We start from the raw sequence: 14538 nt of genomic DNA, 5'->3' as shown, positions 1-14538 counted from the left end.
TTAGAAACATACTAAGTTGAATCTTTCATCACCAAACCAATTTGGAAATTTAATGAATTTAGCTGTCAATATTTGCCAAGTTAATTAAAGAGTATTCTATCCTGCCTTTTTGTGCTGTGTAGACACAGTCTTTTTGGCTGGTACAAGCTTTGTTACTCATAAGCTAATGAACTGAATTCTGATGAGATCATGTTTTGACGTAGGATGTGGACCAATAATAAACCTGCTCAGGGTCTTGGAAGATATCTTAAAAGTGACAGCCAAAAGAGGTGGGGACTGCATCAAGCAGAGGAGAGAAAGGACTAGTTTCTGCTGCTAAAGATCACTAAAAAATTTACTTTTGTTTTTATCATGACTTAAAATAATCTGATACCTCAGTTACTCATCGGTTATGAAATCTTCACTGTATTTGGTAAAAGATTAGAATTGATATATATTTACAATCTTTCTACACCATCTCTGAATCTGATCACCGTTTAAGTTTATGTGAGTTGCTTGATCCTTATTGTTTTTAACTAGTTTAAAATTACAGGAGGAATGCAGTGGTGAACCTGGATTTGGCATTATCTAGAAAACTTGTTACTCTCACCTCTGTTATGCCACCAAAAACTGTCTTGTAGATAATTTGCAGTTGTATTTTTAGGTCTAGTGTTAGTATAATGTCTAACTTGACAGCTGTTGAAATTTTGAAGCTATAAGAAATGTTTAAATTTTAACTGGTTTTAATATTTTGCTAGCTCAATTAGAAATACTTCTGCAAGTAATTTATTTTAATGTGATATCATAAATTCTCTGTAAAATTTTACTTCTATTTTATTTTACATGATATCTTCCTAAATATAATGACTCTGCTAAGATATTTGTCTTTATTTAGTTGGGTGCATATAAGCTAGATTTAAATTCATTTTTTGTGTAACTTACATTTGAAGCAGTACTAAAACTTTCCAATTTTATTCATATTTGTACATTAAACAGGAAGATAAAACTACTTTTCATGGATTCATGGTTAATAAAACAGTAATAAAAATGAAAGTTCTTTTGTCTGTTTTAAAGTTCATATTTACTAAAAAAAAAACTAAGAGAAACAGCTATCTAAGCACTTAATAATTCCTCAGACATTGTTTTATAATGTTTCAGAAGAAGAAAATTCCTGATTACTATATATCTTCTCTGGTAAAAGGAAGCCTTCTAATCTCTTTAATATGCCTATGTTTAAGTTCTATGTAAGTTGCATTTCACTAGAGAAATGTCTATTTTTTGTAGTATTATTAACTTAGTACCAAAGTCCTTGTCAGTTTTTAAAAATCATTTGCTATTATTGGTAATGATATTAGGTTATTTGGTTTTATGCTCAGAGGAAAATCTATTTTCTGCATAATTATATATTATTTCATAAAATGCTTTGTTTATGATGCTACTATGTTATTTGGTCTTGGAATCAAAGAAAGAGACAACTCATAAAATTAACTCTTTCCTGTATAAGTATGCCTAAAATAGTCCTCAGAGAAAAGTTTCTTATTTACAAAAATGTTAACATAGACACTTTTTTTTTGCTTATTTTCAAGAAAATGTAGACCAGAAACAAATTTTAATGAATTTTTGTGAAAATTATCTCAACATATTTTTTATTCTCATAATTTAAATATTATTGAAATCCAAGTACACATGATGGCACTTAGTATAATAAAGTATAGAGAAACTATAATATCAGCCAGAGATATGACAATTTTACTAAGTTATAACCTGTTAGATGTAATCATCTTTCAATAATGTTCATTAATTGCTTTGTTCTCTGATCATTTTCTTGGTGTGCTGATAGAAAAAGAATGTGCTCTCCATTCTATAAAGGATGCATTTGAAATAGCATAACAATGTAATGCTCATATCCGTTATGCTCTAGTTTTTAAAATTCTTTATCACTTAAAAATAGCAAATTAGAGTTAATTACCTAATAAGACAAAATAATAAGACAAAAAGGCTTATGTTTTAATAGCAACATCATCATCAAAATATATTGCTAAACAAGTACTTATTGACTTTCTCTTAATAACTATCTGGTTAAGAAATAGCCTATTAATACAGAAAGTCGCATCCCCCCTTTATCTATCATCCCAGTCCAGAAACTAGAAGTCTCACATAACTGAAAATTGTTTGGGTTAGTAGTAAGAATATCTTCAGAGAGCATATAGACTAGCGTTATAGAAACATGACAAAACTATATCAATTCTAGGGTATTCATAATACACTCTAGGACATTAAAGCCATAAGTCTCTGTCCATCTATGATATATTTGCACATATGCACATGTATATATCTTATCCTCCAATACATAGTGAATTATACAGTACAGTTAGAACTAGAATATTGGGATTCTGTTGAGAGAGTGTGGAATTTTCTGTTTGGCCCGAGAAAGACAGTCTTTTTGACTCCCATGTAAAGAAATGTTTAGCATAGGAGACATTTTTAAAAGATTTAATGTTAGTGTTTCTGGTACACATGTTGTCTCACCTTGTTATGTGTGGCTACATTTACCAAAGGACATTAAGAACACACGATAACAAAAAAGTCTGTTTTTTTACAATAATTTCAACTAAGATTTGTTTCCCTCCAAGTCATTTCTTTGGATTTTAACAACTACTTTGCAGTGCTATTATCCTATTTGAAGACACTCGTGGTTAAAGGTCAGACCCCAAGATTGGAGAGACATGTTTACTCTACCGACTACTTTCATAGCAAGGAACTGCAGCAAATATGATGTAAAATAAACATAGTTACAATATTATATTTGTAAATTTATACTATTAGACAACACAATTCCAACTGAAGCTATTTCACACAAATAAATGCTGAATAAAGTACAATTTATATGCATCACTTTAAGATTAGGGTGTCATGTACTGTATGACCCAAGAGTGTCAAATCTTGTTCTCTGTGCTTCATTAAGTTACTTGTTGAGTAATGCCTGACTGTTAGATATTCAGTAGTAAGAAAATCAATTTTCTGGATTTTCTGGATTTCAATAAATCCTTGCTCTTATTAGTATGTTTATGTGCTGCTTTCCCCTATACATCCTATGTGTTCAATTTGAACTTTGTAAAATTCAAAGATATCAACACCAAATACAGATTGTGCTTATAGACATATGTATCTTTGACATTCAGAAAATCAATCAATGAACAGATAAAACTACTTTAGACTCCTTTAATAAAGTTGGCTTTGCAGCTAGCCCCTGTCTCAAAATGTTTTTAAAGCAGATTGGGAAAGTGAAGCTTATAATGATGCTCTGTAATCAAGTGAAAGATTGCTATGTCTGATCTGAACTCAGTCGATATTTTCTAAGTGAACTGGTAAAGAATAACCATCCACAAACCAATAAGTTGACTTGAATAACTATTTCAATAAGCCAAATCAATATTGTCCTTTTTAAAAGTCCAAGAATTTATCTGCCAAAATGGACAGGCATAAAATTTAATATGAGAAAATGAAAGGACTAATATACTCAGTAAATATATTATGATGACAAGTAATGAGGGTAAGGTTTTGGCATATGATATCAGCTATTCCAACTGATGGGTAATTGACTCAGTCCTGAAACAGTTTCATGAATCTTCTCAGACTTTTACTCGAAATTTGTAGAATAAGGAAAGAAGCCAAGCTCTGTCTTTCTCATTACTTTCAGATTTTATTGCTCTGTCTCATAGGCTAGCTTCAATTAGTGTATGGTTTAACATAATTCTTTTGTCTACCCTATGTCCCGAGAACACATATTACACTTAATAAACTTCAAAATTCTAAGCTTTTCCCAAACTATCATGATCGTGTACTGCTTTATTATGTGCTTCCAAATTAAGAGGTATTGTGGACTGGAGCGATAGCACAGTGGGTAGGGCATTTGCCTCGCACATGGCTGACCCAGATTCAATTCCTCCATCCCTCTCAGAGAGCCAGGAAGAGCCTGGCAAGCTACCCATGGCGTATTCGATATGCCAAAAATGGTAACAGCAAGTCTTACAATGGAGACGTTACTGGTGTCCGCTCGAGCAAATCGATGAGCAACGGGATGACAGTGCTACAGTGCTACCCTATGTCCTTATCTGGATTTAAAAGAAATACATAATAAGAATATTGGGGAAATATGAGAAACATGCAGTAAACATGGGTAAGATTTATAGGAAATGAATGAATAAATAGAAAAATGGATAAATGGAGAAAAACAAAAGGAAGGGGAAAATGATGAAAATTTGGAAATGAAAATGGAAAAAAATAGGATGAACAAAACATAGAGTAAAGAAATAAAACAAAATGGAAGGACTCTGAATTATTGTTTGCTAGTATAAATGGCTAAGGTGGACTTAGATATTACTCGAGCAGTAGTTGTAGGCATTGGAGAGCTAAATGAGCACTAAATATGCTGGTATATATTTATGTTACGTAGATATCTTTTTAAAAGGGGGAAATCCAAAGACTCCTTGCTTAGTTTTCTTCCTACCATTTGATCCTGAGCTTCATATTCAATATAATGTTTTCCATACAAGAAAAAATTATATTGAGTTATAGACAAAATTATATTGCTCTTATACAAATAATCGTAAACACACTCTTTATGTGAGAATTACAATACAAAATTGTTTTTTGGTTTGTTTGGGGGTTATTTTTGGAGGGGCCGGGCAGTATTGGGCTACACCCTGCAGTCCTCGTGGGGCACTCCTGAGACTGTGCTCAGTGGCCACAGCTCGTGGTGCTCAGGAGGCAGTATATGGTGCCAAGGATCCAAGCAGTGTCTCGACCTCAGCCACAGGCTGGTGAGCACTTTAACCATTGTACTATCTCTCTGGTCCCAACATGGCATTCATCTTTTTTTTTTCTTTTTGGGTCACACCAGGGAATGCACAGGGGTTACTCTTGGCTCTGCACTCAGGAATTACCCCTGGCGGTGCTCAGGGGACCATATAGGATGCTGGGAATTGAACCCGGGTCTGCCATGTGCAAGGCAAACACCCTACACACTGTGCTATCGATCCAGCCCATTCATCTTATGAGGCATTATTATCTCTTAAATCTTAAGAGACAGAATGCAGAATAATCCCTTTGTTATCCCTTTGTTGCATTTTAAATGCTATCTCCTCCTCTCTTTTTTCTTCCTTTTTTCCTCATTTCATCAACGCCACCTTTTTTGAGTGGCTCTTTATTCCTCTTTAGTTTCCCTCTTCATAGTCTCTCTATGGCATGGAGTCCTGCAGGCAAACCATATTGGCTTCAGAAAGAAGCAGAGGGTCCCAAGCTGATACTTTCAATAAACAGCTGCCCTGGTGAAAGATAGAGACAATCTTACAAGTTTCCAAGACTGATTCAATAAAATAACAGTCATCCCAAATTTACAGAAAATGAGTCATGACAAATAATCCTTCTTAATGCTGAATATATATATTTATTTATTTTTATATATACTGATCCTTGTATATATACTGTATATACAAGTATATACAATATATTATCACTGTATCACTGTCATCCCGTTGCTCATTGATTTGCTCAAGCGGGCATCAGTAATGTCTCCATTGTGAGACTTGTTACTGTTCTTGGCATATTGATTATGCCATGGGTAGCTTCCCAGGCTCTGCCGTGCAGGCAAAATACTCTTGGTAGCTTGCCAGGCTCTCTGAAAGGGACGGAGGAATTGAACCCAGGTCGGCCACTTACAAGGCAAACACCCTACTCGCTGTGCTATTGCTCCAATCCCCAATATATTACATTATAGAAAATATATTACATATTTTATTTTATATAAAACATTTATAAACTTATTATTGTATATTATACTTATTTTTACAATATACATATTTATGTATATATGTATATATTTCAATTGCTAGTCATTTGGGGACGAGAATCCTTCCTAATTTAATCACATTCTTTTAAATTTTTGCCTTTAAAATCTTTATAAACATAGCAGCAGTATAGAAATTTTACAAAATCAGATAAGGTACCAATAATCTGCCTAATATTTTTTAAGAATATACCTAATGTGGCTCATTCCATTCAAGAAATACTTTTTTTTTTTTGCCTTTTGGGTCACACCAGGCAATTCTCAAGGGTTACTCCTGGCTCTGCACTCAGGATTACCCCTGGCAGTGCTCAGGGGACCATGTGGGATGCTGGGAATCGAACCCGGGTTGGCCGCATGCAAGGCAAACGCCCTACTCGCCGTGCTATCACTCCAGCCACAGAAGAAATACTTTTAATTAAAACAATATTGGCACTATAGGGGAAAAAAAGGAAATTAGAGAGGGAGCACAAGACATAAGCACAGTATTTGCTGGGTTTCTGGACTCTGAAACTTAATCACAAGATAAATAACACTGGATGAGCTTTACTTTAGAGGCACAGGACAAAATAATAGTAATAAGAAATGCACACACTGGGCTCTAGTTCCTGCTGTACATACTGACACTCCACTATTCAAGATTCCATTTCCAAAACTGTCAAGCTAATTATTACAGACTTACCTCAGTTGAGTTGATCTGAGAAATATCCCTTATATGAGATAGTGGCAAGTATGAAACCATTTTAGGTCATATGTGTATAGTGCTGGTTCCCAAGGCCTAAGAAACAGCTTACATGACTTCTGCTTGCTTCTATTTCTCTAGTACCTAGTACAATAATCTTAACATAGATGCTTACATGATAGTAATTGGTCAATTTGGTATTAGACTCCTGGTTTTAGTATATCTTTAGTTTTATCAAAACGATTTGTCTTTACCTTGGTTTCCAACTGGTGCTTCAACTTCACCAATGGAAAACTGTAAAATAACAGTCCTAGCTTGTGTCTTTAACACTGGAACAGACATATTTCTGTGCGACTCCTAGCAAAGCTGTCTGTGGCACTATGGCCACAGGGCTATATTAAGCTATACAAAGAAACTATCAAAATATAAGTCGTGGTGAACTCAGAGTACTAGTTCATGTTTTCTTATTTTTATTCATATTCAAAGCTAAAACATTTTTACTTAACATACCTACATATTTTTTAATTATTTTAATTTTGGTTTTTGGGTCACACCCAGCAATGCTCAAGGGCTACTCCTGGCTCTGCACTCAAGAATTAACCCCTGGGGGTGCTTGGGGGACCATATGTGATGCCAGGGATCGAACCCAGGCCAGCTGCATGGAAGGCAAAGAGCCTCCCCACTAGATTGTCACTTCTGGTCTCCCATAATTCTACAAATTTAAGGAAAACAGCATTACCAAATATAAAGTTCCAGACTCTGATTCTATCTTTTGTCCAGGGAAGACCAGTAAACAGACCAAGGCACAGCCCTGGTGTTCATGGACCCCATTGAAGTTCCCCATGTTGTACTTGCAGTTTGTTTAAGTACCTGAAGTTTTTGTCCCTGAAGTCCCTTTTTAAGTTTTGTTTGAATTTTTTCTTTTTCAATTTGGGGGCTAGGAGTTGAGGGAATGATATGGCTGGTAGGCCGCCAAGTCAGCAAAGATCATTTCCTCATTTCTTAGCTCTCCTACCTAGAGTGCCTGCAGCCAGTGTGGGGTGTTCAAAAGTGGTCAATGGTGTATGTCCCTCCTCTACTCACAGTTGCTTATGATGGGCTTGTGAAGGTGACAGGACCATGATGCTGCTGGTGATGGGCTCAATCACCAAAGCAGTGGTAAGAATGTGACATTATAAATGGGGCTGGGCACAACGGCCTTATAACAAATGTCATCTAGATTCTCATAGTAAACTTCAAAAACTTCATTTATATTTAAATATAGCACAAGCCAAAGGTTTTTAAGATCACTGTAGACTCAAGTCTTAATACTTCAGTGTAAATAGGCAACAAAACAAATAAAAGCTTAAGTTTCTCCTTTAAAAAATCCAGCACAAAAGCAAATGCAAAGTAGGTATTATTTTAACTTGAAGTCAATGCAAACTTTGCCACATATTAAATGTGTGACCTTTAGCTGGGTAGAGGTCGGTGTTAGGGAAAAATAAAAATATTTGTTTTAGTATTATTGAGAGGACTGTATGAGCCACTGTATACACAGTGCTTAACACAGCACTGAGAGTTGGTAGACCTTAAATTAAAAGGAGGCCTTCAAGTAAAAGGAACTGTTGTAATTTTTATTATTTACCAACACCCAAGATGTTTGTGTTAAAATTGAACCTTGGGACAGATAATTAACTCAGTGAAATAAGCTTTTAGTGATACAGCTTTAATTCTGTTGCATAGAATTAAAGGAGATATATAAAGATGTGTATTATAGTGTAGGTAAGAATATACAAAACTCAAGATGAATGCAGTGATTGAATATACAACCTGAGCTATGCATGCATTTGTACAGATATACAACTCCCTATTGATGACCACATTCATATGAAAATTGCTGTAGAAAATTCCCTATCACTGCTCTTCTAGACCCCTTTACTTAGAATGTTGCCCTTGTTTAATAGTCAGATTTGTTGTAGTCCTCACACCCTCTTCTACCCCATCCCCATCCTTGCAGCAGAGTGGCACTTGTCACCTCTTTGCTAATTTGCTATTCCTATCAACAAAATTCATTGGCTTCAAAAATGTTTCCCTCCACAATTCTCAGAGAAATATCAAGTGAACTCTAAACTTAAGATTGGTTGGCTAGGGGCTGCAGTGATAGCACAGCGGGTAGGGCATTTGCCTTGCACGTGGCCGACCCGGATTCGATTCCCAGCATCCTATATGGTCCCCCAAGCACCGCCAGGAGTAATTCCTGAGTGTAGAGCCGGGAGTAACAGGAGTAACCCCTGTGTATCGTAGGGTGTGAACCAAAAAGCAAAACAAAACTAAACTAAACTAAACTAAACTTGGCAGGTGAAGCAGAAATTTTGGGACTGAGCGATAGCACAGCAGGCGGGACATTTGTCGTGCAAGCGTCTGACCCAGGTTTGATTTCCAGCATCCGATATGTTCCCCTGAGCATAACCAGGAGTAATTCCTGAGTGCATGAGCCAGGAGTAACCCCTGTGCAATGCCAGGTGTAACCCAAAAACCAAAAAAAAAAAAATTGGTATATCAGTAGCTGGAGAAACAGGACAGGAGTTTAGGCACTTGCCTTGTATGTAGCAGAGCCTGGTTCCATCCTGAACATTACATATAGTTGGTCTCCTGGGCATGTCTAGGATGGATCCCTGAATACACAGGCAGAAAGGTTGGCTTGAGAATTACTGGGAGTGTCTCCAAACACCCCGGCATAAAAAAAAAGCATTGGTTCATAAGATAATATTTTGAAGATGATACTCTTTAGCTTCCTAGGAAAACATAAGTTCATCAGTTTGCTCTCCCACCATCATCCTGTTACAACATGAAGAAAAAAAAAGGGGGGTTATAGCAAACAACAAAGACTGAAGTCCAGTTTTACAACAATGGGTGTTATAAAGGAAAAATCAGAGGTGTGTCTAATGTCTGTCCTAGGAACAACTTGAACATCTTTCTGTGACTAGTGTATTAGATTCTGGACGAGAGCCTGTCTTGCAAGAACCTCCAGGAACAGAATTGAGCTCTTCAATTATTCCAGGGAGTCAGGGTTTCCTGGAAAAAACAAATTAGTGTGAGAAGCCAGCACTGTGTAATTTCAGATTTAAAAATAGCCAAGTATTGTTAAGGCTCCTGTGTGCATGAGAGGAAAGAAAGTCCTTGTGATTTTTTTTTGCCCTGCTCCACATTTAGAGGAGCTGTGCTGAAATTCTTGCCTGGAAAAGACTGCAAAGGTCGGAAGGTTTGTATCTCTTGGAATCACTTTTTTGTTCCTTCCAGTGGCAAAGTTTGGGGAGAGTGTCCCCTTTAAGCAAACGCTCTTGCAGTAAAGGACAGTCAAGTATCTGCTTTGCCTCTTTCACTTAGTACCAGAGCTCTGCCTCTGTCTATTTTGGCTTTTCATTTGCCTAATTGCCCTGACTGTTGGCAGGGAGGTTGCCTGCAGCCGGCTCTGCTGCTGCCTGCAGAGACCCTACCTGGCACTTGAAGTTGGTGCGTCAGCATTTTAGGTAGAAATGAATGAAAAATCAATCAGGAGGACTGCCGCAGGAGCATGCACAACTCTAACCTAGTTAGTCTGTAATTTTCAACTATTCATCGTAGAGCCAAGCAGTATTTACAATGGTAAGTGTATCTAACGAATGTGCTGCTCCGTGCTTACTCAGTAATTTTTTTTGTCCTCCTCTCTATTTCAAACAAGCAAATATAATGTGCTTAGGAAGCTACATGTAAAATGAATAATGGTCTCAAGTTCCATGTAAATATTGTCTGTTTGCCCTAGGAAGATTCAGTTACTAATTAAACTGGGTGGTGAATAACTATATATATAAATATATCAAGTTGTAAGTTTTTGAAGTTGTACTTCAAACTCAGAGGCTTAACATTTTTAAATCTGTGCCTATCCAGGCCACATCACTTTCTGATTTTCCATTTAACCCTATGCCAAAAGTATAGTTTTTTTAATTATTTAGTTTTGCAGTGCTGCAAAGATAGAGTTAAACACTTTGAACTCTGGCTACTTCAGATATACTGAAATTGTTCAAAGCTGCAGTCTTCAGCTCTCAAAGACAGCTACTGTAACTTTCTGTAAAGATTGGGTTAAACATTTTTACAGACCCATTCTATGATGATAAGGCGGTAATAAGTTGTGCACTGCAACACTCCAAGGCTTCCAAATCTGACAAACCTCTTTCAATGTGATGCTCTCACAGTGAAGAAGATCCTTTGGCTACAAAGATGAAGAGTTTACTTCTTCTGGTGCTGATTTCTATCTGCTGTGCTGATCACCTTTCAGAAAACTATACTCTAGATCATGACAGAGTGATTCACATCCAAGGTAAGAAAACAGGTTCCTGTATGAAAGTCAAATTAATTTCATGTTACTTAGACCTGAGTTGCTTCGTGTTGCTTTGTGTTTCTTATTTTCAGTACTGCTGCACTGACTTTGTATTTTCTTTTCTGCTAATTGGTGAACATGCTCTCTGGCTTTTGAAAGCTATTGCATTACAGTAGAGGTAAGAATGGGGGTCATTTAAAGGGGAGTGACTTCAGAATGTTCAACTGTAGGAAGTTGATGCTATATTTCAAGGTTGGTATGTTTGTTTAAGTACAGTTGCTATCTTCTAAGTAGAATGTAAAGCAAAAGTTGAAGTACAAGATGAAAAGGGGAGAAATAGAAAGTGAACTTAAGATTTATGGTTATTCTGTTAAACATTAGAAAGAATATGAAAATAAGTTAGATGAGTTAAGGTTCGGAAAAATAGATAACTTACCTTATCATTATCTCCTTTAGTAATGCTTTGGTTCCCATGGGTCAATGAACTGCCCATGTATCTTTCTGTTCACTTCAGCTGATTCCTAAGCCCGAGAGCTGGAGCAAGTTCTGAGGCTGCAGTACAATGCAGCTATTTCTTCAGTCCCAGTTTCAGAAGAGGGACATCCTGCAAGAGAAAGCTATGAGATGCATGAAATAAGAAAAAGATGACTTTAAAGAAGATGAAGCTTCTCTTTCTCCCTTTGTCTGCTGAATAATTAAAATAAGAATTACAGAATTTCAGTTTTAACATAGGATATTAATTTTAGATGAACTCAGTCTGGGGACAAGAGACATTATAAGTCTCCTCGGAGTCATAAAGCACTAGGTATATCTTCAAGGTCAAAGCAGTCACATCAAAGTGCTTTCCTTGTAGAAAAGTATGACTTGTGAAGGTCAAAATGATAGTATAAGTTTGACTGAAAGCATTTTCCTGTATTTATTGTGATATCCTAAAAGAAGAGTTTGACAGTGTCTAACTATTTTGGATATATTTCTTTCGGTTCTCTTTGCTTCTAACAGTTCTGTTTTTCACTGTTAGATCATAAATAACAATTGACTGATCTTAATTTTACTGTGCATACTGCTGACTCAGCTATTTCCTTTAATGCGTATACAAGAATCAAAATTGTGTCCTGGAAACGATAGAATATTATGCATAAATTTCTGGTAGACATAAACATCTTTGCAATATTTTGCCACAGAATGAAATTTAGGCCAAGTATAATAACTAAGTATTGTTAACAGTAATTTTAAATACAATGTAAAATTAATTTTAGCTAGGATTTTATTATTGGCTGGATGTCTGCAATATTAATTGTGTACAAACCATTAAATCCAAATCACACACCAAAAATGAAAGCAATATTTAAAACTATACTTATATTATTAAACTCATCTCCGGAGAGCCTGTAGGTATACCAGACTCAAGTTTTTATAGCAAATGAAACGTGTGCTCCAGTCTCTGTTTCCTGCTCAGAAATTTTGTGCAAAAAAGTTTTTGACCCAAGGGACCAGATTACATATATTATTTAATCCATAATGCATTCTTTACTTCATTGGGAGTAAACTTTCTTTAATTTCAAATAAATATTCTTAAATAGTTTGTCATGACTTTCTAGCAATACAATCATAACACTGTATTTTTGCTTCTGGTAATTAATATATTAGAATCCATGAATTGAAGTTTATTTTAAAACTGGTCCAACTAGATGTTTTTATCACTTCTTATACAATAAATTGGAAAGAAGTGTCGATTTTATAGTGAAGTATAGAACTGAAATTTCACCAGTAAACTTTATCTACAATGTACATTTGTTGATTTTCAAAATGCACCCCAAAACTTATATAATGTTTTGGTTGGATTTTATCAAAATTTTTTAAAGTTCAAAAAGAACAAAAGCAAAACTTTTTTTTCTTTTGTCTTTATTATAACTTTCAGATTGAACATTTCTACTTCTCTGGCCTTTAGAAAAACCACAAGTGTCTATCATAATTTCAGTTGTCTTTTATAAAACAAATTTAAAACATGTTTTGTGATAGGTAAACCTTAAAGCAGATAAAATTCATTACTTAATGATATATTTTTTTATTGTTTTCCCACTTAAAATTTCAGTTCATCAAATAAGGTACAAAAAGAATCTAAGGGAGAAACTCCCATATAACTATATTAAGAACTTGGGGAACTGGGGCTGGAGTGATAGCACAGCGGGTAGGGTAGGGCGTATGCCTTGCACGCGGCCGACCTGGGTTTGATTCCCAGCATCCTATGTGGTCCCCCAGTACCACCAGGAGTAATTCCTGAGTGTAGAGCCAGAGTAACCCCTGTGCATTGCTGGGTGTGACCCGAAAAGCAAAAAAAAAGAATTTGGGGAACTGGAGAGAGAGTCCAGTGGTTAAGATGCTTGCCTTTCATGCAGCTGACTTGAGTTAGATCCCCAGCACCAAATATGGTCCCTTGTGCCTTTCCTGGAATGATCCCTGAGTACAGAATCAGGTATAAGCCTTGAGCACTGCCAGGTGTGGCCCCAAAACCATAACGAAAAAATAAATTTGAAGCAGAGAGCTAGGGTGATAGTTCAAAGGAATGGAATTCATGCTTTGCATGACAGAAGCCAGAGTTTGATCCCTGGTACCACATGGTCTCCTGGCACTGAGCTACAACTGACCCCCAAGCACAGTAATGTTTTCAAAACCAAAACATCAGATTGTACAACCAGATAATAATTCACCTAAATCTTAAATTTACAAACTGTGCTCACAAGAATTCTGAGCTTCTCTCAGTGATAACAAAAAGTATGAGAAAATTCACTTTAATCCAAAAATAACTTTTGTTTCTTCTATTTTCCTTTATAATTTTTTTTTGTAATCTTAAATTACCTGGGACTAAGTAGACCAGGGGAGTAGTGCAATTGTGCTCAACTTCTCTTTGGCAGCTTCAATAAAGGTGTTTACCATTTAATAACATCTTCTCAAAGTTCATACATATGTGTAACCTAATTTTTTTGAAATCTTTCCCCTAATTTTTTTTGAGATTGTGGGAAAGATAGAGTGACAAAAAATATAATCTGAATATCAAAAAGTTTGGTGACCAGAAAATAAATTATCAGGTGTACACTATTGTGCAAATTGTTTTTAGTGAAAAGTATTTATCTGGTGATGAAAAACAAAACTCTAAGCTCTCTATGGAGATACCATCTTAGATAAAGTTTACGTATGAACTAAATAATTCCCTTTAATTATCGTCTTGAATTAATTTGGCTGACTGATGACATATATTTCACTTGTTCATGGACTCTTCTAAAAGCATGCAGTTAGGTATTAATTTATATATCCCAGATATTGTCCTCAGTAAACAATGATGATTTACTCAGATACCTCTATAAGAAGAGATAATAGCTGATACTATCCATAACATACTCCATAACATTCTCAATATAATCAATGAATTATATTCCTCATTTATTGATGTGTCTACTCAAATGACCTCTGAATCATTTAAAATTTGAGACCACTGGGGGAAATGTTATATGCCATATCAGTCATACAAATGCACCTCTTTTTTTAAGATTTTGGGGTCCCACTGGTGATACCCAGAACTTACTCCAGGCTCTGCACTAAGGGATCACTCTTCTCAAGGCTCAGGGATGCTGCGGGGTGCTGGAGATTAAACCCATGTTCTTTTTGTGCAAGGCAAATGCCCTACCCACTGCACTATCA

The 14538-nt window shown here is 35.8% G+C and overlaps 1 protein-coding gene across 3 annotated transcripts in view; it reads left to right on the top strand.

Annotated features, from left to right (window-relative positions):
* The first annotated feature begins 277 nt into the window (after positions 1–277).
* Positions 278–14538, top strand: part of HAPLN1 (hyaluronan and proteoglycan link protein 1) — a 46155-nt gene continuing 31894 nt past the window's right edge. For 2 of the 3 annotated variants that reach the window (XM_055123724.1, XM_004613172.3), the window contains exons 1-2: positions 278–486; positions 10718–10842. In XM_055123724.1, coding sequence (XP_054979699.1) covers positions 10743–10842 — 100 coding nt within the window. In that variant the 5' untranslated portion in view covers positions 278–486; positions 10718–10742. Of the gene's footprint in view, positions 487–9979; positions 10131–10717; positions 10843–14538 lie in introns of those variants that run through there. The other variant, XM_055123722.1, reaches the window with a different exon arrangement.

Source organism: Sorex araneus, chromosome 1 (genome assembly GCF_027595985.1).
Source record: "Sorex araneus isolate mSorAra2 chromosome 1, mSorAra2.pri, whole genome shotgun sequence".
NCBI lineage: Eukaryota > Metazoa > Chordata > Mammalia > Eulipotyphla > Soricidae > Sorex > Sorex araneus.
Note: the sequence above shows the minus strand (reverse complement) of the source record. Positions and strands in the feature narration are given on the sequence as shown.